Source organism: Odontomachus brunneus, unplaced genomic scaffold (genome assembly GCF_010583005.1).
Source record: "Odontomachus brunneus isolate Ranch 3 - 2012 unplaced genomic scaffold, Obru_v1 Obru_scaffold_049, whole genome shotgun sequence".
NCBI lineage: Eukaryota > Metazoa > Arthropoda > Insecta > Hymenoptera > Formicidae > Odontomachus > Odontomachus brunneus.
Window position 1 is genome coordinate 861499 of NW_022639499.1, and position 25532 is coordinate 887030.

Consider the following 25532-nt stretch of genomic DNA (forward strand, 5'->3'; position numbering starts at 1 on the left):
ATATTTATATGAGAATACAATATTGTAGTAATTTTCTCTACTATATTACTACTCTAATACTACTAAAACATTGGTTTAGGATGGTAAGGTAGTTATATTTTGATAGATATTGATGTGATATTAATTTAATCACAAGGCAACTTATTAAAATTAATCAAAAGAATTAATCAAAAGAATTAATCAAAAGAATTAATCAAAAGAACGTTAATCTTCGAGTTTAAGGTTTATTAAGTCTTTGGAAATAACATTTTAAGATCATGATAGCATTGTTATGATCTTTAGCAATATAATTAAAAATGTCTTAAATTTAATGTTAGTATAATATCTTTGTGCTATGAGATATATCTTTGTATATGAGATGTGTATTTTTTGAACATAATTTTCCGTTTAATATTTTAAAAATATTTCAAAAATATTACAGAATAATATGATCTCTTTTAAAATTGCAAAAATGTTTAAAAAATCTTAAAGTACCCAAACTACACTCGTAATAATACTGATAGAACGTTAAAAACTACGTATCAAAAAATGTTATACTCTATTGAATGTCGTTGCGTTCTTTTAACGATCTTTTGCTTACTGGGTCGTCAAATATATTAAATAAAGCGTCATACCTTTCGGCGGCAATAGTATGCGCGTCAAACATCATTTTCGTATTGTTAAATGTAACACGAACTGCTGTTTTCCCGTCATTACGTGCTACACAAATTTCAACATATCACGCAAAAGATTTTGATTTGGACATCTTTCATTTTCGTTTAATTTCTATTATCCATAGTCGATGAGTTCGAGATATCGAAGAAGCACCATCTAGCGTTTCTTCTTGTCACTATGGAATAAGGTACTAAAGAAAATATGAAGGAATCCTAAACAGAAAAACAGTTTCTGTAAAAGAAATAGAATACTGTTTATAAACAATAAACTTATTTTATTTTGTAATGTCTGCAGCTTATTAATCACACTAATACCAACATTTGTTGCAATAGTAAGGGAAACTACAGGAAACTCTTAAGGCCATTCTACAATAGCTGTAAGAATATGGCTGTAAGGCTGTAAGGCTGTAACGTAAGCTGTCAGCGAATGAAAATAATTTATTTCGCGTCTTACAGCCTTACAGCCATATTCTTACAGCCATTGTAGATAACCCTTTAGAGCATATATATATATGGAGGTGGAATTGCGTATGCCTCCTGTAAACCAAAAGTGTATCCGAAATCTGTGCGAGAGAGAAAGATATATATTCCTATTGGGAGCGTCCCGATTGACCACGGTACGATTGGATACAACCAACTGATGAAAAGAATTATCTAGTGAATTACTAGGTCGAACCAATCATTACAATCTGTGTCCAATCGTATCGTGGTCAATCGGGTCCCACCCATTCCTATTCCTCCTCTGTGCGCATGCGCCAACATGCGTCAGTTGTTGCTAAACTGCAAAATTATTGGTTTCAATATTTTTTTTACTTGAATTCTATCAACTTTACCGAAAAATAGCAAGAGATAAAAATTGTTTATTTTCTTCTCATAGAGCTCGGAAAATTTTTTCAGAATTTTATATTAACTTTTTAGTATTGCATTTTCTTGCATTTTCTTGAAGTACTAGAAAGTTAATATAAAATTCTGAAAAAATTCTCACAGCTCTATAAAAAGAAAATAAATAACATTTCCTGTCAACTCTATAACCTAACCTGTCAACTTTACACATGCGCACAGAGGACGAATAGGAACGTATAGCTTTCTCTCTCGCACATACTTGGAGACACTTTTGTGCCAGCATTCCCCCTCTATATATATGTGCTCTAAGAGGAAACCTTACCAGTATTCTAATAATGTAATTATATATAATAAATAACATGTTGAATACACAAAATATATTAAAATAGTATTCTAAGCATGCAGACAGCTTTTTCATTGTCTTTATACAATGCCAAATCTTTAATCCCATACCTAACCATGTTTGTTGAAATCTTTCTCAATTAAGCTTCCTCTCATCGATGCCACGTAATGTAGAATGTTGTTAGTAATCCATTTTTATTGCACTTTTTTATCACATTAAACTTATAGCGAATTCGGTTGCTTGCACTAGTGTGCATTGAGTGCGCACTAAGGCTTGTTCATAGTATGTTATTATATTTAAAGATTGTCTTAAATAATTCTCAAATAAATTCTCAAATATTTTTAACCATAATATGATATGTATAACATCCGTACGAATCATTTTATTAGTTAAAATGTTTTTAAATATGTATTTAAGACACGATCTTAAATATAAGAATGTACTGTAAACAAGCCTTAATGCGCACTCAGTGCGCACTAGTGCAAGCTACCGAATTCGCTATTATTTGACGTTAAACAAGGATGGAATGATGTTCGCAGTGACGCGTCGCCAAGTGGAATTTTTCTTCTGTATCTCTGGTGCGGAGAGTGCTTTGAACAAATCATTTCTATCACTCCACTGGTAAAAATGCAACGTGTAGCTATAAAGAGTAAACTGTTCAATAAGGTTTGCGGTTGATGCGATAATAGTAGAATAATAACAGTCGCTTTTTTCCTATTATAAGAAAGAAAAGAGCTATTATAAAAAAGAAAACAGATGTTAATTAGGTTAGTCCGCGATCAACGAGATTATATCGGTTGTAAGTTTGAAAATTATACTAATTACTGAGTAATTATACTAATTACTGAGAAGTTATAGGTAAGTTTATAATATTGTGACAAGAATAATAATTAAATAAGATTACAGTTACAAACATATTTATAAATTTGTGCATACATATAATATCCAAAATTTATCTGTATTTCAAATTTATTTAATATGTTAAGATTATACCAATTGTGATTGTCCTATTACATTTGTTAATGGCAAATTAAATTTTACACGTAATATATATTTGTAAAGTTATCACAATGTATTTAAATTTATTTACAGCTTGAATATAGAATCATGAATACTACCTCAAAGTGTGAATCATCTACATCAATCCTACATGCAACACCTCTTAAAAAAAGGATAATGAAAAGGGAAAATAGTCGTATAGATAAAATTGTTGAAAATAACACGACTGAAAATATGGTAATTGACCAAGAGATAACAAATAATACACAAGAAACATATACTCAATTCAGTCCTACAAAAGAAAAAACTGATGAAAAAGATTTAAGAACTAATGCAGTATCTGATATACCAATGAACATAGAAAATAAAGAAAACAAACATAATGATAATATACAAAATAATTTAAGATCACCAAATATTTCACCTATGAAAGTGAACAATAGGCATAGTACTCCTAAAAAAACAGATGATATTTTACACAATTTTGACAATACAAACTGTAATAACAAAACTAGTGATAACTCTGTGAATGATAAGAGTGAATTTTCACTCTGTCTAAGAGAATTACAAGATTTATTAAAAAGTCCACCAACTAAGAAAACAGAAAAGTTATTACAATCTGATAATATAGTTTCAACAAGTGAAAATTTAGAGAAAAACAATAAAAATGATGATGATAAACAATTTTGTGATACAATAGAATCAGAATTGTGTAATTCAGAAAATTTTAATGTCTTTGAGGCTGTAGATTTTTTACATGATGATCTGTTAGATACTGCGTTAAATGTTGAGGATACCAAAGCATCAAATATTTTATTATCCTCCATATCAGATATCAATGCATTACAGTACATTGATGAAGGCTTAGCAGATTTAAAAGAAGATCCACTGACAGATCCCCTACTTATTAGTGATCGTGAAGAGAAGGATATTGATACTAAATTCACAAATTCAGATTCCAAACCTCCACTAAGAAAATCAGTTCGTGTGCATAAAAGAATAACTAGTAATTATAGTGATAATGTTAAAAGGCATAAACTGAACACCGAAGAGAAACATATTTTGAAAGAATTGGAAAATATCGAAGAAGAGGAATTGCCATTGAGTGCTATAAAGGTTAATCAATATTCTAAATACTTTATATACTTTTATGTACGCTTACGCACTTTAATTAAAATTGAATATTTTATATACACAGCAATTAGCATCATTATGTATAAAACATGTACATAAAGTACCTCCGCAGCATAAAGTAGAGGCTACTGGAGCTCATAATGCAACAACTGAAGAGAAGAGCTTATTTCAAAAGTATGGTCCACTTCGTAAAGGTCCCTATTCACCTACAGAAGATACAATTATTGCAAAAAACTGGAATACGTTTTGTAAGGTATATTTCTGATATTTCTAAATTGACATAAGTTGTCCTCAATGTGACTCATGACTCAAAACATATTTTTATTCTTAATGATAAAGGAAATTGTTACGCAAAACATTGTGTAATTTAAGAAAATTAATACCAACTAATGACTAAAAAGAATCAATATGATTGAAATCCATAAATATATAATCATGAGCTAGATATTTTCATAACTATAATATTTAGATATATCTAAATATTTAGATTCTAAATTGTACAACTTCTTTTAGAAAGACATTCTATATAATCACAAATAACGAAAATATTTAACGAAAATTATTTAATAGTTATATTAAGATTTTACAATCGTATAATAAAAAGAATGACATGACATGTTCTACTTTACTATGTCATATAGCTCCATAATTGGAACTCAAAGAACACTGAACCATTTCTTAATTGGAGACATAATGGGAAATATTATATACGCGACTTGAGAGAAAGACAGAAATTCGTTCAATTCTTAGCAAATGGATTACCCTGGCGGACTCTCTTCAGTGTTTATACCAGATTTAAAGTCCTATACCGTAACAAAATCACTAATACTCGGTACGACAAAATAATTTCATTAACCTTGAATTTTCATCTCAAATAATTATATATATTTTAGATACTCGTCAAAAGAAGATAAAAAAATTTTAACATACATAAACAATAAGTATCTTGACAAACGTGGTACTAAATATATCGAATTAGCAAAATTATTGAGACGAACAAGCCAATCAGTATCTAAACGATATAGGTATCTTAAAAGAATTCAAAGTAGATCAGTGAAAGAACGTAAGTAATTCTTTCTCAAAATACCTTAATATATTTCTAAATATATGCATACACATATATTTATATAAAATAAAATATATTTAATTTCTTTACAATATTAGTAAACGTTAATTGGACGTTGCCACTTATCAAAAAGTTTATAAAGAAATTACTCAATATAACAAAGATTGTTAATGTGGAAGATCTTAAACATGCTACACTCCCTATGCCAATATGGCAGAAAATGGAAGAAGAATTAAATATAGACGGAAACGTTTTAAAAGTATTTTGGCAACATCAATTGCATCTGCAATTATTTAGTACAAACCCAATCTATTTAAATGATATCAAAATACAGTTAATTGAATAGTAAGTATCACATTTTACATCCCTCGTACTTTTGTTAAGAGGCATGCAAATTGATTTTGATACATTACAATCATCACTGAGTGTCACTACACATAATTCTACACATATGCATAATTTGTTGTTACAGTATGTATAAAAAAGGAATATCGAATACTCGTGAGATTATATGGCCTAATGTAGCATTATACTTCGACGGAGCTACAGCAGTATTTCTCTGCAAGATCTTCTTTTACCTTGTCCAAGAATGCGATATAAATGATACGGATAATTTTGCCCGTAATATGACGCTTCGTTTAAATTCGTAAAATCGCGCTACATGCAATGTGTTCTGAGAATATTTCTGTTGCAGATGTCGTGGAATACTTATATCACAAGAAGATTCCTGAAATTAAAGGTGCCCCGACAGATAAGTTCCTACCTAGAATTGTATACAAAGATGGAAAAATCGATGTATTAAGTTTGGAGGATGATACAAATAATGTTGATTATGGAGCTGATTGTGATTCTGATGACGATTAAATGCTCTGTGTAATAAATTGCATGTATTTAACACTATAATCACTCACTCTTGAATCTATTTGGTACATATTTTCATATGTGATCAAGATCTAAACAAACTAAGCAGATGCTATTCACCAAATATTTAGTAAGTGGTTGTATTATTGAATGTATATATATACTCTCATTGATAATTTTTTATTCTTTTTTAGTTGACATATTTCACTTTTATAACATTATGCTAAATATTTATAGCATAATACTGTTAGGCAGTGTAGTTTATAAGTAGATAAATAGATGCGTTGGACTAAAAGAGAGAAAAATGTACAATTATTACGTGAATGTAAAGCAGTTTATTAAAAAAAAAAAAAAAAATCGATACATATAATATTTTGCAATAATGTGGATGCTAAAACAACTTCAAGTTTGAGAGATATCTATTCTTAAATAATTACATAATTTTTCAATGTATATTTAAACTTTATTTTTCTTCGATTCCTTCTCAAGTGCTTTCTCCTTTGCTTTTTGATATAAAGGTACGAGTTTGCCTTCTTTAGCAAGAATCTTCAAAAGTTCCATAATAAGTGGTAAATAATTATGTTTTCTTCTGATATTCTCAATTTGGTATCTTTTTGACTTTCTCATCTCTTCTTCAATTAGTGCTTGCAAGCGTTCCAATTCTGCAGGATCACAAATATTGGCTTTTTGTCTCTCATATAAAGTTTTTCTGTCTGTTACTATAGCCATTAGATTGAAATGAATTTCACCTTCGTTATACCTATTCATAAACATTTTTAGTTTTATATAACATTACAGATAAATAACATGTGTATATATATGTTATTGATGTATATATTATATATATATCATGTTAGACAAAATTTCTAAAATATCTATATATCTCTTATATATATACACATATTTATTTACTTTTTTATCATAACTTACTTATTTATTCGCTTTTGAATTATAGGTTTTGCAGCTTGTACCCATTGTTCTCCTAATGGACATGGACCTAAATCTATTGGCCCATCCTTTAATCCATCTAATTCATATAAACGACCATCTATTGGAACATAACTTACAAAATGAAACACATTGTCATCTTTAGATGCTTGTCTTGAGTCATATTCAAATAAGGTTTGCCTAAAATTTTGCTAGTATATAATAAACAAAATATATATTGAGTAATGAGCAGTTGAAGAAAAAATATATTATAAATACCTTGAAAAGGAATTATGTACTTCCCTTATAACATCAGAGTTACTAAGAGCAAGCCCACGCATATTTGCATCAAAGCTTTGACCAAAATTTTTAAAATCCTCTAAATTTGGCCCTAAAGATATGTCTGTATGTTTGCAATTTAGCAAAACACTTAATATTGCTTGTGTTGCACAGGCATTATTTATTACCTAAATAAATATAATTCCTTTAAATAAGATACATTGAGATATACTAAATATCTTGATCATAGGTAAATTCTCATAAATGATTAAAATTATGACAGTTTTATATTTTTATTTTATACTTTACATACCTGTTTTGCAAAAAATATTTTATCCAATCTACTATCTTGTACAATATTTCCAGACAACTCATCATCCTGTACCCATTTAAATAAAAATATCAAACCATGAATTGGCCTGTAAGAAATATTGTTTGTAATAAGATATATAAATGTAAGAAAAAAAGAATCTAAAAGTTCATTACATGATTATATATTTTAGAAAGTAAATATGGGAAATATAGTTGATAAAAAATTTGTAATTGTTAACATGTCTTTGTCAGATAATAGAAATTACAATATCCATTGAAGTATGAAATATATTTACTTTAAATTATCAAATTGCTCATCATCCAAACTCCATAATTCTTCCACTTGTGCCCCTTTGACACCTAATACAATTAAATTAATATGTATTAATATGTTTATACTCTCTCCCTCTCCCCATATATATATAGATTACAGAATACAGCTTGACAACAGTGGATACATAGTTGCGCTATTACCAACTAATTTATAAACTCCACTACAATTGCATCGATTCTGTAACAATTTGACGAACGATAGTTAGAAACATAATTACCAAATTCTTTAATCAATTCTGTAAAAACGCCAGGATCACTCTCAATGAGACACCAATTTCCAGCTGAATCCGCCATATTTTATAAACTGTCCTGACGTGTGAAATAAGCAGAGAGTATACGAAAACTTGATGTCAAGCTGGTGAATAAAAAAAGACTATATTCAGTGAAAAGAACGACTCAGGGAACGCTTAATGATTATCACTCCTGATTGGTAAATACTTCTGAATCTATGAAAAATCTACAAGAATACTTCACTTATAGATAATAATCAGTGAGTTGTTTTTTCTGCTGAATGCAGCCAAAGAAGCAAACCTAAAGCGAGGTTTGTGATACCAAATTTTGTGGAATAAGCTTTATTTACATTTAGACAGCCGCGTGATCGTCGAATAAGTAGATTGGCTGTTTGATAGGGAATGTCTAGAATCTTCAGAGAAATCTTCGACGTCTGGGTAAAAGTTCTTTCATGAAGCACGGAGTTCAGTGAATGTTTCGTACCCAATGGCCGAAGAATCTGAGGTAAATCTCAAATTGCAAATCGCAGAGATGCAATTTCTTATCCCAGAGATTGGAATGACGCGGTGATATTGCGTTCTACGTCAATCTACGTGACTTTTTTTTATCAGGACATTCACCGTGAGATATGTAAGGATCGTAAATAAGAATTCGCGGGCCAACTAACGATCAACAAATAAGCATGTCGACAATGGAGGGCTCGCTCAGTAAGTGGACAAATGTGGTTAATGGATGGCAATACCGATGGTTTGTTTTGGACGACAATGCTGGCCTTCTGTCTTATTATACGGTAAAGATATTCTCAAGAAAACAATTACATTGGATAGGTTAGGTCACGTTCTCACAGTACTCGGTGCTAATGCAGTTTATTGTGATTTGATAGACTTTTTATTTTTCAAACTACAATTCACATATTTATCTGATAGGATTGACAAGCAGTCTCTATACGTTTTTTTTTATCATTTTTAGAGCAAAGAGAAAATGATGCGTGGAGCACGTCGTGGTTGTGTACGACTGAGAGGTGCTATTATTGGTATAGATGATGAAGATGACAGTACATTCACTATTACTACATCATCATGTAAGGATGACCCAAAAACATTTCACTTTCAAACACGCAATGGGGAAGAAAGAGAACGTTGGATTCGTGCACTAGAAGACACAATTCTCCGTCATTCCAATGCGGTATGCAATCAAGCATGTATATGTATAAATACAAATGTATATAATTGTGAATTCTTTTACATAAGCAATAATACTGATATGTAACAGTTCAATGAATACTTAAAGTTCAATCCAACAAGGAATTAATCATTTACAGAGGTGGGATCCTAAGAAATCACTTCCTAAGCAAGATTTTGATCGCAAAGTGGCTGAGGCTGATGCTTATCTTCAACTCTTGATTGAACAAATTAAACTGATCGAAAATAAGAAGAGTGCAGTTGAGGAAGATGAGGAAAAGCAGAAAAAATATTCAGCTGTCTTACTACAAGCCAATGCTATGCTTAATTCTGTTAAACATACCATTGTCCAGTTGCAAATCGCAAAGGTATTTCATTACATATTATTTATTATTTCACCACGATTGGCATATTATATATAATATCTGTTATTTCGTCGTAATTAGAATACAGCAATACCAGTTAATGGAGTATACAGAGGACCATCTAATTCTATACATGTCCCTCCAACACTCTCCCATGGTACATATTTTTATATATTCCTTTCTTTATTATATTTGTCTATGTGAGTCAGATTCTCCCTTAAAGTATAATTTCAGTTGCAGCTAGAGCACCAGAGGCAACAGTGCAAACTGGCATCGAATTAGGCTCTGAATGTGTTGAACCCAGGGTGCCTACATTATCAAATGGTTAATATTACATATGTACCTATTTTTGTCATCATTCACAATAATTTACATTAAGTTTGCTCGCGTTGCAAGCACTTTTGCTTGTTGTACACTTGATGCTTGTTGTACATTAAATGCTGAGGATTGATTATAAATTTTTTCCTCTAAAATAAATTTATGAAAAGCAAACATTTTCTAACATGAAAGTGTTTGGAAATATTCATTTTTTACGAATCTCAAAAATTAGATTATGAGTTTCAAAGATTCATGATCGTCTCATTTCCCACTATATTAAAAGCATCATTTTGCATCCCCAGTTGTAGATAGGGATCTGCCAGTACCACAATTCTCATATTCCTCGTCCGACGAGGACGATGATTACTTCGATGCTGCGGACGAGATACCAACTCCAATAAGCCAGAATCATATTACGCTGCAAGTATAATATGTTAATAATATCTCCCCTCCCCTCTCCCTGCATGAGTTAATGTTCGATCTTCTCATTAAGCTTGATCTACAATGTGTCATTTGCTTCTTGTTTTTTTTTTTTCTTTATCTCTTTCTGACTCATATCTTAAGTTTTAAACTAAAAAAAGACAGAACAAGAAACAGAAAACAAAGAGCACCTTGTAGATTAGACTTTAATGTCGCACAGTGTTAACTTTCTCACGGTGCATTGCCCGTGCTCATTGTTTTTCTGTTTATTCTCTCTAGAAAAAAACAAATACGAAATTCATGTACTCGAGTGAATAACGCACAAATGATTTCTAGACGTTCCGATAACGAGCGATTTCATGTGTCCACGGAAAGTGCCACAGGCGATAAACGTAAAGAGCCACCTTTACCACCTATCAAAGGCGACGGATCAGTAGACTACGATGGTAAGTCGGCACATTATGTTATTTAGATACAAAAGAGCTATTTGCATGTTATTCACAAGTTTCCATTTCCGTTTGTCGGCTGTCGTTTGAAGCATCGCAATCTTGATCGATACGCGCCACCGACTTTTTATTCAGCCTTGCTATGTATGTGGTATCTGTTAATTGTGACATTTATACTCAAGAAGTAGATAAATTATGAGAAAAATAATATTTCAGTGTACAGAATGTGTTCGTAGAATAGTTTAGACACAATGAAATTAGGAGCTCATCAAACTGTTAAAATTGAAAATCATTACCAACGGAGAATTATGCAATAATAATATAATTAAGAACACTAAGTAATAGTAAATAATAATTAATAAGAGAATTTTTAGGCAAAATCGCCTCAATAACAACTCTCAAATTTGAAAGTTCAGTAAGCTCCCAACTTCATTGTGTCTAAACTGTTTTGCAACTGAATGTATGTACATACATATATGACTTGCAAAATAGTTTCAACACAATGAAGTTGGGAGCTCACAAACTTAAAATTGAGAGTTGTTACTGCGATGAGAGTTTGCCTTTATAGTAATTATATTATTTTTTAAATCGTTATTAGTATATATTATTATTAATATTTAGTGTTCTTAATTATATTATTAATTATATCATTATTGCATGAGTCTGTCCATAATGACTCAATTTCGACAATTTTGAGAGATCCCAGTTTCATTGTGTCTAAATCATTACATAATACATATACTCAAAAGCATAAAAACCTAAATGTCAGTCTTAATTAACATGTTGCAACATGAGCTATTTACTACTATTTGTGGTGTTCTACATGCAACTTGTACAATTTTTGCTGCTGCATAGTAAGGTAAATGTCCTAGTAATTGAACATTGTCCCAGTGATTGAAACAATAATATATTTGTATTTAATATTTTTGAAAAAAGAGCTTTTGAAATTTTGTTAAAAAATATTTTTTATGCAAATTTATATTATTTAATGAGCAAATTATTAAGTCTACGTTATTCAGTAATTAGATCACCATTCATTTTTCAATTTCATTACTTTCATTACACAACTGGCATTATTTAATACATATCTCATTAAAATTATAATTGTGCTATTTATTGATTGTTTGGTTTTTCTATTTTTTTCACATTTTTCACTCTCATTACATTTCACATTACATTTTTCACTCTCTGACAAATCAAAGTTTTACATTAACAATGTTTTACATTCGTTTTGTTGGTAATTCCATTATTAATGAGAATGTAAACTCGATACTTTTTTATTCAGTCATTGAGGCATTTACCTTACACTTCTCTGCACGAATTCTACAATTTTAGAGACCACTGCAGTGGCTTGATCGGTAACGTAAGATGAGATTTCAGTGCTTATGGTTTGAGGAAAATCCCTCACATGTCTGTTGATGTATTACACGTACGACTTTTTAAACAACGTATAAAAAATAAGAAACAAGATAAAAAGGTCTCGCAGCATGTACAACACAATAGTTCTATTGTCGATAATACAGGCCACGTATAGCACGCTTGATCGTCTGCTTTATCTACCGTGACCACTATTGATCTCTTAGCTGTCTGCTTGGAATGCTATCTTTGACGTGTGAATTAGCGTTTCACGAATGAACACATCCGCGAGCGTTACGTTGTTTCTCCTGCGGAATAAAGCAGTGTGTCAAGTGTAAGAGAATGTCCAATTGATATGACAATGAATAAAGAAAGAGAATCTCGGCAGAACTTGACGTTCTGTCGTTCACTTTCACGACAGAACATTCGGCAAAGTGTTTCGCGTTAATAAGACACGATTCGGTCCCGAGGGAATCAGGAGTTTAGGAATGGATACTAGTTGGTCTATTCTGGCGAGACAACATGTTGGACATAACTTCAAGTCGTAAGTTATATACATATATATGTGTCGATGTACGTGAAGAATTCAGGTTAAGTCGGGGGAGTTTTTGAGCTCTTTCTTGTATCATCGTCACGACTCGTTTCCTCCAAGCTTGTTACTCGTTGTCGAAGTTCACAAATCGAAGTTAGCGGCCCTTAAATCTCCATTTCTGCATGAATATTCGCCGTACTTTACAATGTGAGTGTATGTGTGTTTGTTGCAGCTCTTTACGAAGAAGAAAGCGAAACAGAAAGTAAGTACATAAGCAAACACATAAGTATGAAACGATGAGGAATGGTTTCTTGCATTGGCACCCTCTTTCTTTGTTTTCGTCGTTTGCAGTGGATTCCATGGAGAGCCATGGATCGGTTGTTACGCATCTTCTGTCTCAAGTAAAGATCGGTATGGACTTGACAAAGGTTGCCTTACCAACATTCATTCTAGAGCGTAGGTCACTTCTTGAGATGTATGCCGATTACTTCGCTCATCCTGATCAGTTTGTAAGGTACTGCAGCAATTCATTTACTATCAGAACTGCTAATGATTAATGCACATTTCCAGGAAGGTTAAAACGACAGATTTTTTAAGACCTTTTTGAAGTGGTTAAAAGGAAAATATATATGTATATATTTTTAGTTTTATCCAATGTTGATTAAAAGCATAAGATATACATTACAAATTCCAGTAACTTTTATAAGAAATTAGAAACTCATTTTTTCCACTTAGATAATTTTAATATTAATAACAGCACTTGATTCAGAATAATTACAGTCTAGTAAATAAAGAATATTAGATCAATATCTTGAAATATTGATTTCATATTTCTTGAATACTTGATACTTTAACAATATCAAAAATATTTTTGATATCAAAAATATTTTTGACATTGTTGATTTTGTGGGACAATACATGTACATACATTGAAGCAAATTGTTTTATATTTAATACATCTGCATAATATACTTTTGGAAATAATGCTTTTTTTCATAATTTAGCATTGCAGACATGCCAACACCTAGGGAGAGGATGGTGCAAGTAATTCGTTGGTACCTGTGTAGCTTTCACGCGGGACGCAAATCTGGTGTGGCTAAAAAACCATACAATCCTATATTAGGTGAAATTTTTCGGTGTCACTGGAACATACCAAACACCAGTTCTTCTGACAATATCACAGATTCAGGAAGCAAGCTTATATCAGATGGTCCTGTACCATGGTGCAAGGAGAATCAACTTGCTTTTCTCGCTGAACAAGTCTCTCATCACCCTCCAGGTATTAAAGTGATTATTAATTCACATCTTTTTCCCACTTCAGATATGTCACATGACTTATCAATTGTACTTTTTGGTCGCAGTTAGTGCATTTTATGCTGAACACGTTGGAAAAAAAATTTGTTTTGGAGCACATGTTTGGACAAAAAGCAAATTTCTGGGCTTAAGTATAGGGGTTCACAATGTGGGAAAGGGTTGGGTGAATGTACTGCAACATGGAGAGGAGTACGTTCTAACTTTCCCTAATGGTTATGGCAGATCTATCCTCACTGTACCATGGATAGAACTAGGAGGAAGTGTAACTATAAGTTGTTTACAAAGTGGCTATCATGCGACGGTAGAATTTCTAACGAAACCTTTTTACGGTGGTAAACGAAATCGAATCACTTGTCAGGCATTTCAAGCGGGAGATAAAAAGCCGTTTCTGGTTATAAATGGAGAATGGAGTGGTATGATGGAAGCAAAGTGGTCGGATGGTGTAAGTGGAAATACTTGTAACGATTTTTTTTCAATATTAAATAAGGGGTATTATATTAGGTTGTGTAATTAGTAATTTCAGGCGAAAGGCTTTTATTTTTGTGCAGATATAAAAATATAATTTTTTGTTTCATTTTTTACCTGAAAAATCACAAATTATTATACAGTTCAGTTTAATTAAATGTATTTACATAATTACGTACTTACGAATGTGACGGCCGATTATTAACAATATTATATAATTTTCTGTTTTATAGAAAAGTGAAATTTTTTCTGATGTTAAAGAACTTAGTACAGAGAGAAAATTAGTTAAAACAGTATGCGAACAAGAAGAGTGCGAATCGCGAAGGGTCTGGCGTGATGTCACAGTTGGCCTACGTATTAATGATATGGATAAAGCTACAGCTGCAAAATGTGCAATTGAACAGAAACAAAGGGACGAGGCACGTGTCCGAAAAGAAAATAATATAACGTGGCAGACGAAAGTAAGGACGATTCTTGTGCGATTCTTTTATGCTCGTCGCATAAATTGTGCCAATTAATCCTTTTTTCTGTGTTTAAACAGCTCTTCAAGGAAACCAAAGATGGTGGTTGGGTGTACATAAAACCTCTTGTAGACAGAATACGCAGTTCTAGTGATCAAACAAATGTTACGTAACCATGTTCAATACAATATTACGTGATAATTTTAGATGCAGCACAATACTAGGAAAAATCATGGCCTAATGCCCATAAGAACTGTAATACTAAGCTTAATTCGAGATATGCACTTTCACATCTGGAGATTTTTTGCAAATATTTTTACGTGCATGATAACCAATTAATTCAATCGAAAAGAAAAGTAATATTGTTATTCACTTTTTTATTATTCTATGCATTTTCAATCTATCAAGTCACACAATAAATGTGTTTTTCGTCGCTACCGAATAATCAATTTTTATGATATGATTTTCTCCTTGAAATAATTTTACAAAGACATTGTAACTACTATTATATCAATATTTCAAGTACATATGTATAGCGAAATTACAATTTACTATATAATTGTGACGTTTTATTATCGTTGTAATTTGTTATAAGAAATTATATGTACAATTTATGCAAACCTCTGTATACATTATATTGTATAGATTGCATTGTATGCCATAACGTATTCAGACATTGTTTTGTGATAGGATAGAGACATAGATAATATATCCAGTATTCTGATTATAGAATTATTTTCACGTAACTTCGAGTTTCTCTTGCTAATAATTACATATTTCCTGTTATATATGATGCATAATCCACATTCCATAATTATGAGTTTCTGAAATAAATGCATTACTTATGCACAGAACAATATGTCACTGACAGCTACTTAGTGTTTTGTTGCTATTGCAACAATACAGATTTCTCGGTTTTTCTTCACATTCCAATTTCTTATTTCTTATTTATTCAAACGATCGTCGATATATATATGATGAATAAAATTATAAAATATGTTCTATTAATATGAATTATAATATATACAATTTATATCGACATAAGTATTGGAAATTTTTAATTAAATAAGATGTCGATTTTTTGAAGTAGTAACATTCTTATTATATTCCTAAAAAAACAAAAAAAAATCGAAATATTTCCCTTAGCTTTCAGTGATATGTAAAGGGAAACGTTCAATAGTCAGCATTCGTGGCATCCCAGTTTTCAGCAACTTTGCACAGATTTTAATAAATACTGAAAGTATGGGGATTTATAAATTATTTATTAAATATATATCAATTATTTATTTATTTTTAAATCCCTATACATCCCTTAATATTTAATCAAATCCGTAGGAGAGCGTCGAAAACAGGCAGAATGCTGATGTTCTTCCCTACAAAACCCATAAAAGTTACTTAAATATTCCTTTACTTAATTATCATTCTGTACACTGAACTTGTTGCTGAAAAATATGCACATAGTACATACAGTTCTTTATTGTGTATAAAAATAAGTATACAAAATATATGAAAAATATAAAAAAAATTAACATTGTTCGGTGATAGTATTATAATATTTAGTTCATTTCGTTTTCTCGTAGTATTATGTAACCAAGAAAGTAGTCTGCAACATTTCTATAATCGTGAGGCAGACGTTTCGTCGACGACAATAAATGTTTTAATCCAGCCTCGATCATAGGTAAACCTACTTCATGATATTCAGTGTTCCAATAATTATTGGTGCTAGCTATTTCATTTGTGTCATACTTATATAAAACTTTGGCAACATATTTCTGCTGCAAGGAGATAGATGTATCAGTATCACTGATTGTTTGATGATTATTTGGTTCTGTAATTAAATTCAATGCGCGATCCATTGGTTTAATCAGAAGATAATGAGTCTGCTTGCCGACAGATGTTTGCAGGATAATCTCTTCTCCTAATACATCACTAAGCGAGTCTTTAATGAACGTTAAAAAGTCATTTAATGGGTCAGTAGCATTCACAGTATTTAATGCTTCATTTTGAGGTTTATAGTCCACGCAACAATTCCATATTTTGAATAAATTACACGAATGAAGTGTTCCTATATGTAAAAAGCATTTATCACAGATCAATGTTTTATTATCTATGTGTAGACTACTTATAAATATACTTTTGCACAAAAGAGCAAAATAAGACCCGTACAAGTAATCAGACTCTTGCGTTTCTATGTTCTTTATAATGTTGTCGGAATTATGCTTACAGCAGAACCACTCATCTGGACTACACTGTATATCAGGTAGAGGTAGAATTCTCTTAAAAGCAGTTGCTCTTGAGATGACATTCTTACAACAAGCGCACGATACGACGCATTCTGACGCTTTAAACAACAATTTAATATCTTCTAAAATTGGCTGCAAACAAGAAGTCAACTGGAGTGACTTGCTGGGATCAGTTACCACTTCTGTACTAAAAGACCCAAATACCAAATCTAACGGCATCGTTTGTAAACGAAAGCAGACCCAATTATCTTTTATAATTAACATAGATAGAGAAGTAGGTACAATTCTTATAAATGGTAATGAGAAATTTATACTATGATCCTTGAGTATTAACGCTATGCTATTTTTCGAAAGCTCGATTCGAACATCTTTTAAATTTAGATCTTTTCGCATAGCAATAAATGCGTTGCATGATTGTAGTAGTGGTCTCAACTCTAATGTTAAAAATTCCATTGTTTTTGAGTTATTTAGTAACATAACCACCTCATGATATGGTAGTGATACATCTTTTTAACCGCGATTCTGAAATTTATAATAAGTATAATTTATAATAAGCCTCACTGAATTAAATTTCAATTTACTTTATATTTCTGCAAAAAGAATGTATTTCGAGATAATTTTATACTTACCTATCATATGCACTTACTCATACCGTGCACATCAGTGAACCATGCCAAAAGTTAGGTTAAGTATTTTCGGCGAATCGTGCGTCTTTGATAGGCTGACGTGATCTGAGAGAACATAATTCAGAGTAAGAGCCATATGGTATCCAAAATCATTTTACATTTATTGTAATACGTGCATACCTGATTAAAAAAATTGAAGTTTCTCTGACCCGTCATTGAGTTGTACTTTTTGAAAATGAGGATTTCTCTAACTTGCCGCTCAGTTTTTCGTACATTGAAGTATAGAACAAACTGGAATGAGCGCTGCTTTGTGAGACTAAAGGCCCTTGCACAATGCCAAGCTAAAGGCAGTAGAAATAGGTATTAGCCAATAGGAACAAGGAATAGAAATAATTGACCAATCCGAATTCCTATTCCCTGTTCCTATTGCCTGTTGTCTGGCATTCTGCAAGGGCTTTAAGGTGCGGGTTCAATGGTGGTTAGGCGACAAAAGTGGAAGGGATAATGTTGGTATCAAGAGAAATCTTTACACGATATAATTTAAAGATCTGTTTTTTGTAACTGCACTGCTGAACTAATGCAAAAGATTAGAGTGAGAAAACGTATATTTGCCTCATTTCAATTTATTGCACCAATTTAGCAGTGCAGTTACAAAGAACAGAATCTTTAAATTATATCGTGTAGAGATTTTCTTTGGTACCAACATTATTCCCTCCACTTTTCGGGAAACTGTCGCTTAACCTCCAATGGTCCGTAAACATATTCATATCCGTAACCATAAACAAAATCGAGTCGTGATTGGTCGTGATATATATCACGTGATATATATCCAGCTAATGGCTTGGCTTACATCGTGTACTTGATACGCGTACTAAATAGTAACTTTCTATTAGATAATCTTAATATCGACGATATATATAAACAATGGTATATTAAGCTAGTATAATACTCATCAAGAAAACGTATTGTATTGATTAAACGCATCGTTGTTGATATGCATTATCAATATTAAGATTATCTAATAGAAAGTTACTATTTAGTACGCGTATCAAGTGCACGATATAAACCAGGCCAATGTAGAACTTTATAGAGCGTATACATTCTGAAGCGCGACTACCATAACTTCGGGCGTTCGCCAAATCATTTATGACGGTTATTGCGGGCTGACAGCGCACTTGACAGCCATGACAGCTCGCTTTTATCAGTAACACCACACCGAGTTTCGTGCGAATCCAACTCGCCTTCATGAATTTGTCCGGAATACGCGCGATGAATGCGAATCCAAGACTCGCGCGAGCGTTGTGATTCGCGCGTAGTAGCGGCACATCGACAAGACACGGTAAAGTTCGCGCACAACGTTGTTGAGAGGTCTTACATGATCCGCAAGTGCGCGTTGCTGACAAGTGGTAACCTCCTCCTCGCTCAGTGCAACGCACACATCACGTTCGTTCTCGACGCACTTTTAAACGGCCGATTACCAAATGTCAAAGAACAAACTCAACTTAACGCTACCACCTGGCTCGATTGAACCAGCACCAGCAGTATCACCGTCGCCGCCGGTTCCACCCTTGCCCACATACTCGGAACCACCAGTGATACCCGAGTAAGTCGGCGATTCGTTAGATAAGCTCGTCTCAAGCGGTAGTAACGTTACTGGCGATATGGCGATGTTTACTGTCTTGAAGGTATTTAGTTGTTATAGAATTCCGATTTAAAAGTTGCCACGGTGTTGTAGAATATTCGAGGGTCCTGTCGGTGAATCGCGCCCGACCTGGAACACTCTCTTTACTTGGGCCTGTGTTAACGGTTGTCACCTGAAACTTTTCTCATGTGAGATTCTCAGACTTCTATTCAAAGTTAGATCCAAGGATTTCAATTCAATTATAATGTGTTACATATCTGTAATCATAATTCAATTAAAAAACTCGTATTTAGTCAATTAAAGATCAGTTTATACCAAAAAAGTAACAGCAATGTTAATAGCAGAGAGCTATAACAAAAATGTTCTTGGCAAAACTATCTTCTCCAAAGAAGTTGACTGAATATTTCTAACAAAATATGCTTTTAACAATGTGAAAAACACAAGTATTATTAACAAAGTTAAAAAACTTTACCAAGATTAAACTGGTAGGTATCAATGTTATTAACAAAAATAATGTTTCCAAATGTTTTTAACAAAAGTTGGAAAACTTCAAATAGTTTATAATTCTCTTATCAATAAATATGTATAAATTTTAATAGTATAATTAGTCAAAACAAAACCTTTGTTATTAAAAGTGTTGCTAAGACATATCTAATTCAATTTTTTGCCAATAATTGCTTTCAACATCCTTTGATCTAGACCATTAAGTAATAGGTTATATAAATAATATTTTCAATAATAATGATAATAAAGCTACGCTAAAATAGGTAACTTTTGCTAATAACATTTGTTTTCTGCAAAATATTTAAAACAAACGTTATTAATATGTCTCATTCTATACATTTGTCAGTAACACTGCTAAAAACACACCATTAACAATGTTACTGCTGGTGAAAACTGATTTTAACAATAACATTACATAGATGTTATCATTTCTCAGTCAACAATGTAACTGTTGTGTAACATGTGCTGTATTACTTTAATTATGCTAGGAAATTATAACATTAATGTAATGTTACTATTAGTGTAATGTTACTATTAGTTTATGTTTACTGAATAACTCTGAATTCAAATCTGAGTATCTTACTTGAGATGAGTTTCAAGAAATAACTATTAATATAAAAACCTTGGAGTTCTGGATATTGATTATATATCCTTTTCCCTTCTATGAACTTGTGAAAAGTGAAAATTTTCATACTAAGGGAAAAGTTCATGATCAATATCTTGATCATTTCTTATATGAATGTGCAACAATTCAATATCCTCTGTGTGTGTGATATATGAGTGTGTGTGTGTGTGAATCAGTAGGCTTATTCTGTGATTTTTAACGACACTGTTATTAAAAATTACAAAACAAGTCTACAATTTGCCTCTGATGCTTGCTAGATCCTCCCCTGACAATTCTTAGGATTGAAATTTCGGGAAATACTGCATTTTTTATTTTTCAGCGGTGTGATGGGTAGAATGAATATTGATGTTATTCAAGAGCGATTCGAGGAACTAGAAATGGACGAGGAGCAGAGGAAACGATTAGAGAGCTTTCTGGGACAGAAAGAGAAAGTTGGAGAGTTGTGTGATGAGGATTTTGAGAAGTTGGGTGAATTGGGCGCCGGTAATGGTGGCGTTGTTATGAAAGTCAGGCACAAAAAGTATGGTCTCATAATGGCAAGAAAGGTAAGTGTCTGTACACTGCTAAATGTTTAATATTTGTTGTTGCTATTACATGGAACTTGCTTGTATTTCAGCTGATACACTTAGAAGTAAAGCCAGCTATTAAAAAGCAAATAATCAGAGAATTAAAAGTACTTCACGAATGTAACTTCGCGCATATAGTGGGATTTTATGGCGCTTTTTACAGGTAAATTTTGCAAGATTCTAAAACTCTTGTTCTAAACTGCCTTTTATCAATAAAAGCACTTTTAAATACTCATAAGCCTTCTGATTAGCTTGTAAGTTCATTTAGAAATACTCTAAATCTATGAAAAAAATTTAGAATAAGGTCCTAAGTATATTTGATAAATTCTTGAGTTATACAAGTACTAATGGCTGGACACTAATAATACTCATATCTAACTCTAGGTTAAATATCTAACTCTGAACATTCTTATTCTATTTATTAACATTCTGTTTATTTCTTATTCATAATATATATTATGTTTCATAGTTTTAATCTGTAAATATAAATATTTAAACTTTCAATATGGAGCACACACATATATTGAATATATACATATATTCTATGATAAAAGTTAAAATATTCGTATCTAAAAGACATAAAACAGTAAGAATGTTCAGAGTTAAATACCAATGTTATTAGTGTCCAGTCATTGATACTTTTACCTTATACAATCAAGTAGAGAATGGCTGGCAAAAACCAGCCATGTGAATATTAATGCGAAATTTATTATTCGCAAAATTCTCTACTTTTTGAAACATCTGTTTACAAACTGAATATGTATACTATGTATTACAGTGACGGAGAGATTAGCATATGTATGGAATATATGGATGGTGGGTCTTTAGACTTGATATTGAAAAAAGCAGGACGAATTCCAGAACCTATTCTAGGCACAATCACATCTGCTGTAAGTAAAGCTTTTATTACTAAAGGTTTCTTATTTCTTACATAAATTCTACGATGATAACGATTACACAACGAATACATGAGACACATGTTCGCATGTGTCGCACAATTAGTTATGGACAATTAAAAATGTGTGTATGATATCTGAAGAAACAACTGTTCTCTTATGGATCTCCGACAAAGAGACAGATTGTCAGTAGTATGTTTCTCTATCCATGATTCCACCTGGGAAGCTACGAATGCACAGGCGTCTTAGTTCATCGTAGATCCAAAGAAACGCAGCTAACGGCAAACAGGGCCAGTACCAATAAGCTTTCAGGGGCATAGTTTTCAAGATGTACTCCGTGCCAGGAACGTACAGCAAAACTCCCGTTAGAACGAGCTCGAAGACAAATGAGAAGTTCACGAACCAGTTGTCCATACCTTGCTGGAAGATCGAGTTTCGTCGGGTTTTGCACATCACCAGATCCACCATTTGCAATACCACGATGCTGAGGAAGTAGCCGCTTCGCGCCTCATTCAACAAGTTCATTCTAGTCTCGTAAGTCCACGTTTGACCCCATGAGTCCTGCAGGTCGTTGATCGACGGGTTCTCCCAGTCGATTCGCAGTCCCAATAAACGATCAGGCATGAAGCCGTTCATCATGAGCACCATGAAGTAGGTGTAGAATCCAGCGAGCGACTGCGTCATCCCAATCTGGCCGTAGGTGAGGGATATCAGACGTTTGTTCACCAGCTTGTCGTACTGAGGATTCCGCGGCGCCCGGCGCATTATGTCGGACTCGGCTTTCTCGTAAGCCAGCGCGATGGCTGGAATCAGGTCGGTGCCGACGTCTATGCAGATGACTAACTCGATGACTAACGGTAGCGGAATGGCGAATATCAAGCCGCTCAGCATCGGCATCATTTCCGGCACACTGGACGTCAACGTATACGCAATCGATTTCTTCAGGTTGTCGAATATCAGCCGACCCTCCTCGATGCCGGTAACGATCGACGCGAAGTTGTCATCCATGAGTATCATATCAGCCGCGTTCTTAGCGACGTCGGAGCCGGCGATACCCATTGCGACCCCGATGTCGGCCTTTCGCAAAGCCGGCGAGTCGTTGACGCCGTCGCCGGTCACGGCCACGATCTCACCCAGCCGTTGGCAACTCTCCACGATCAGCAACTTCTGCTGCGGCGACGTCCTCGCGAATACTATCTCCTCGTAACGACGTATCACATTGTCCAATTGACGGGAATCCATGTCCCGCAATTCGTTACCGGTGATGATAATCGCTTCGGTGTCCATATCGGACAGCTGCGTGTAAGACTTGCCCTGCAGGATCGCTCTCTCGTACCTGGTCTCGTGGCCTTCGCTGATGATGCCCACTTTCTTAGCGATCGCCATCGCCGTCACCGGATGATCGCCCGTGATCATAATCACCTTGATACCGGCGGTACGGCACTTCTCCACCGCCTCAGGCACGCCCGGCCTCGGCGGATCCTGCAGACTTATCAGCCCAACGAACCTATAGTTTTTCGTGGGGAAGTTGTAAGTCGCGGGCGACTCGGTATTGAACTTGTAGTCCGGCCCGTACACGTTAGCGGGCAAGTGCAGGTCACAATACGCCAGCACGCGCTCACCGAGATAACCTAGCTCCGTGCAGGCTCTGCGAGATATCGAGTGATCATTCGCGGTCATGTCGTGGGTCATGCCGTCTGTGTTGAGCATCTTCGTGCAGATCTCCACAATCACTTCTGGAGCGCCTTTCATGATTATCGTGTAGCCGTTGGCGTCACGGTGTATGGACAACTGATACTTGGTGATGGAGCTGAAGGGGATCTCGGCGACCTTCGGGTGGGCGTCGCGGAGCCTCTGCGTAGAGTGGATGTGCTCGCAAAAGCGGAGGATGCCAGTTTCAGACGCGTCGCCGATTACCTCGCGCTCCTCGATAGGCGCCAGCATGTAGGATTCCTTGGTGAACTCGGCGCGCAGGCACAGCGTGCTGACCTTCATCATGACTTTGAAGGCCGGCTTCTCTAGCAGCAGGTCCCGCTCGACGCCCATTCGCTCGCCCGGCGGGAAGTTATATCTGGTATGACCGAACCAGAGATTCGATACGGACATCTTGTTCTGCGTGAGGGTACCGGTCTTGTCGGAACAGATGGTCGAGGTCGAGCCCAGGGTCTCCACTGCCTCCAGGTTCTTTACCAGACAGTTCTTGTTCGCCATCTTCTGCGCGGTCAACGTCAGGCAAGTCGTTACGGTGACCAGTAACACCTCGGGCACGTTGGCGATCACTATTCCGAGCAGATAGGTGAACGCTCTCACGATATTCGGCTCTAACAACATCGACAGTCCGAAGAAGATGGCGCCGGACAAGATCGCCACAATCGTGATGATCTCGACGAAATGTCTGATCTCCTTGGCGATCGGCGTCTCGATCTTGGGCAAGTGCGAGGTGAGCCCGGCCAGACGGCCGATCATAGTGCGATCGCCTGTGGCGATAACGATCCCCTTACCTTCGCCTGCCACGGCGAACGACGAGAAGAAGGCCACGTTGGAGGACTCGAGCGGATTGTTGTCAGTGGGGTAATCGGTACGCACCACTGGCTCGCTCTCACCGGTGATGCTGGAATTCTCCACCCTAAGTCCGTGGCACTCGGTGATCCTGATGTCGGCCGGTATTTTGTCGCCCGTACGAATCTCTACCACGTCGCCCACAACCAACTCTTCTGTGGCCACTCGTAGCTTGACGCCGCCGCGCAACACCGTGGCGAAGGTGGGCACCATCTTTTTGAAAGATTCCATCACCTTGATGTTCTTCGTCTCCTGTATGTACGCGAACACGCCCGAGATGAGGCAGATCAGAATAATGATGACGCCCAACCATGTGATACCGATGTCGGGCTCGTGCATTAAATAAGTGATTAAGTACAGAATGAAGCACAAGATCGCGCAGATCCACAGCAACAAGGCGAACCCGTGGAACATGCACTTAATAAACTTGATGTATTCCGGAGTGACTTTGGGCGGTGACAAGGCGTTCGGTCCGTCTCGTAGAAAGATTGCCTTGGCTTGCTCCTCCGTCAGACCCATCTTCGGATGCGTGTTCAGTTTCGCACACAAGATATTCAAGGCTATCACGTGGTCGACAGTCTCCAACTCTTGATGCAATTCTTGTATCTCCTGCTCGGTCAGTTTCCTTTTGTGCATATGTATAGAGGACGTGCGAGCCAGCACCGCTTGCTGCACCTTCGAAGAGGTCCGCTGCATCTTTTACAACGCGGTGAATGCGGTCTCACGAGAACGAAAGATATTTTCAGATATTTCCGTGACATAAGTCCGTGTTAACAGTTGTCACTTGAAACTTGTCTCATGTGAGATAGGATTCAAACACAGAGTTCAGAGTGGATCTGATTTTTTCAGCTGAATCGTGTGATACATCTGACATATTATGATCCGTATTAATAGCTGTTACTTGAAATTGTCCTGCGTGAGATACTCAGATCTGAATTTAGAGTTAGGTGAGAGTTTTTTATTTAAATTGTGTGTGTGTGTGTGTGTGTGTGTGTGTGTGTGTGTGTGTGTGTGTGTGTGTGTGTGTGTGTG

The 25532-nt window shown here is 34.6% G+C and overlaps 7 protein-coding genes across 10 annotated transcripts in view; 3 read left to right on the top strand and 4 right to left on the bottom strand.

Annotated features, from left to right (window-relative positions):
* LOC116845054 overlaps nucleotides 1-2075 on the bottom strand; it is a 24688-nt gene extending 22613 nt beyond the window's left edge. The window contains exons 1-2 of the mRNA XM_032817320.1: nucleotides 1950-2075; nucleotides 615-866 (exon numbers count right to left, since the gene is read on the bottom strand). The gene's annotated coding sequence lies outside the window, so the exon portion shown is untranslated. The remainder of the gene's footprint in view (nucleotides 1-614; nucleotides 867-1949) is intronic.
* Nucleotides 2076-2357: 282 nt separating this feature from the next.
* Nucleotides 2358-5941, top strand: LOC116845053. 2 transcript variants are annotated; one of them, XM_032817319.1, is made up of 9 exons: nucleotides 2360-2697; nucleotides 2932-3075; nucleotides 3688-3954; nucleotides 4037-4225; nucleotides 4614-4804; nucleotides 4866-5035; nucleotides 5137-5383; nucleotides 5511-5659; nucleotides 5733-5941. In XM_032817319.1, exons 2-9 carry the CDS (start codon nucleotides 2947-2949, stop codon nucleotides 5900-5902), a joined length of 1512 nt encoding a protein of 503 aa, XP_032673210.1. In that variant the 5' UTR covers nucleotides 2360-2697; nucleotides 2932-2946; the 3' UTR covers nucleotides 5903-5941. The 2 variants fall into 2 exon arrangements, with proteins under 2 accessions (XP_032673209.1, XP_032673210.1); XM_032817318.1 differs by having other exon boundaries at nucleotides 2358-2697; nucleotides 2932-3954.
* A 359-nt stretch (nucleotides 5942-6300) lies between these two features.
* LOC116845059 (ubiquitin carboxyl-terminal hydrolase isozyme L5) lies at nucleotides 6301-8179 on the bottom strand. Its single transcript, XM_032817325.1, has 6 exons — nucleotides 7969-8179; nucleotides 7714-7777; nucleotides 7419-7524; nucleotides 7106-7293; nucleotides 6830-7027; nucleotides 6301-6659 (listed from the first exon to the last, which is right to left on the bottom strand). The coding sequence occupies exons 1-6, from the start codon at nucleotides 8042-8044 to the stop codon at nucleotides 6356-6358; spliced, it is 936 nt and encodes a 311-aa protein (XP_032673216.1). The 5' UTR covers nucleotides 8045-8179; the 3' UTR covers nucleotides 6301-6355.
* A 190-nt stretch (nucleotides 8180-8369) lies between these two features.
* LOC116845052 (oxysterol-binding protein-related protein 9) lies at nucleotides 8370-15698 on the top strand. Of its 2 annotated transcripts, XM_032817317.1 has the most exons (14): nucleotides 8370-8485; nucleotides 8593-8771; nucleotides 8951-9166; nucleotides 9303-9530; nucleotides 9609-9684; nucleotides 9762-9851; nucleotides 10148-10265; nucleotides 10602-10711; nucleotides 12832-12861; nucleotides 12951-13113; nucleotides 13604-13878; nucleotides 13961-14355; nucleotides 14612-14839; nucleotides 14920-15698. In XM_032817317.1, the coding sequence occupies exons 2-14, from the start codon at nucleotides 8664-8666 to the stop codon at nucleotides 15010-15012; spliced, it is 2130 nt and encodes a 709-aa protein (XP_032673208.1). In that variant the 5' UTR covers nucleotides 8370-8485; nucleotides 8593-8663; the 3' UTR covers nucleotides 15013-15698. The 2 variants fall into 2 exon arrangements, with proteins under 2 accessions (XP_032673208.1, XP_032673207.1); XM_032817316.1 differs by lacking the exon at nucleotides 8370-8485 and having other exon boundaries at nucleotides 8492-8771.
* Nucleotides 15699-16275: 577 nt separating this feature from the next.
* Nucleotides 16276-18059, bottom strand: LOC116845055. The gene is made up of 3 exons (XM_032817321.1): nucleotides 17889-18059; nucleotides 17712-17813; nucleotides 16276-17604 (listed from the first exon to the last, which is right to left on the bottom strand). Exon 3 carries the CDS (start codon nucleotides 17557-17559, stop codon nucleotides 16396-16398), a length of 1164 nt encoding a protein of 387 aa, XP_032673212.1. The 5' UTR covers nucleotides 17560-17604; nucleotides 17712-17813; nucleotides 17889-18059; the 3' UTR covers nucleotides 16276-16395.
* Nucleotides 18060-18791: 732 nt separating this feature from the next.
* Nucleotides 18792-25532, top strand: part of LOC116845080 (dual specificity mitogen-activated protein kinase kinase dSOR1) — an 11833-nt gene continuing 5092 nt past the window's right edge. The window contains exons 1-4 of one of the 2 annotated variants that reach the window (XM_032817365.1): nucleotides 18792-19311; nucleotides 20799-21024; nucleotides 21096-21208; nucleotides 21824-21935. In XM_032817365.1, the coding sequence (XP_032673256.1) occupies nucleotides 19190-19311; nucleotides 20799-21024; nucleotides 21096-21208; nucleotides 21824-21935 (573 nt within the window). In that variant the 5' untranslated portion in view covers nucleotides 18792-19189. Of the gene's footprint in view, nucleotides 19394-20798; nucleotides 21025-21095; nucleotides 21209-21823; nucleotides 21936-25532 lie in introns of both variants that reach the window. The other variant, XM_032817366.1, reaches the window with a different exon arrangement.
* On the bottom strand, nucleotides 21931-25482 carry LOC116845078 (sodium/potassium-transporting ATPase subunit alpha-like). Its single transcript, XM_032817363.1, has one exon. The coding sequence runs from the start codon at nucleotides 25194-25196 to the stop codon at nucleotides 22128-22130; it is 3069 nt and encodes a 1022-aa protein (XP_032673254.1). The 5' UTR covers nucleotides 25197-25482; the 3' UTR covers nucleotides 21931-22127.

Coding starts and splice junctions, on each gene's coding strand:
- LOC116845055 (XM_032817321.1), bottom strand. CDS start 17,559: ATGTTACTAAATAACTCAAAAACAATGGAATTTTTAACATTAGAGTTG.
- LOC116845053 (XM_032817318.1), top strand. CDS start 2,947: ATGAATACTACCTCAAAGTGTGAATCATCTACATCAATCCTACATGCA. Junction 4,226..4,613: donor ACTGGAATACGTTTTGTAAG/GTATATTTCTGA, acceptor TATGTCATATAG/CTCCATAATTGGAACTCAAA. Junction 5,384..5,510: donor AAAATACAGTTAATTGAATA/GTAAGTATCACA, acceptor TTGTTGTTACAG/TATGTATAAAAAAGGAATAT.
- LOC116845078 (XM_032817363.1), bottom strand. CDS start 25,196: ATGCAGCGGACCTCTTCGAAGGTGCAGCAAGCGGTGCTGGCTCGCACG.
- LOC116845059 (XM_032817325.1), bottom strand. CDS start 8,044: ATGGCGGATTCAGCTGGAAATTGGTGTCTCATTGAGAGTGATCCTGGC. Junction 7,778..7,968: donor AGAATTGATTAAAGAATTTG/GTAATTATGTTT, acceptor TAATTGTATTAG/GTGTCAAAGGGGCACAAGTG. Junction 7,525..7,713: donor GAGCAATTTGATAATTTAAA/GTAAATATATTT, acceptor TATTTCTTACAG/GCCAATTCATGGTTTGATAT.
- LOC116845052 (XM_032817317.1), top strand. CDS start 8,664: ATGTCGACAATGGAGGGCTCGCTCAGTAAGTGGACAAATGTGGTTAAT. Junction 9,685..9,761: donor CCCTCCAACACTCTCCCATG/GTACATATTTTT, acceptor GTATAATTTCAG/TTGCAGCTAGAGCACCAGAG. Junction 9,852..10,147: donor GGTGCCTACATTATCAAATG/GTTAATATTACA, acceptor TTGCATCCCCAG/TTGTAGATAGGGATCTGCCA.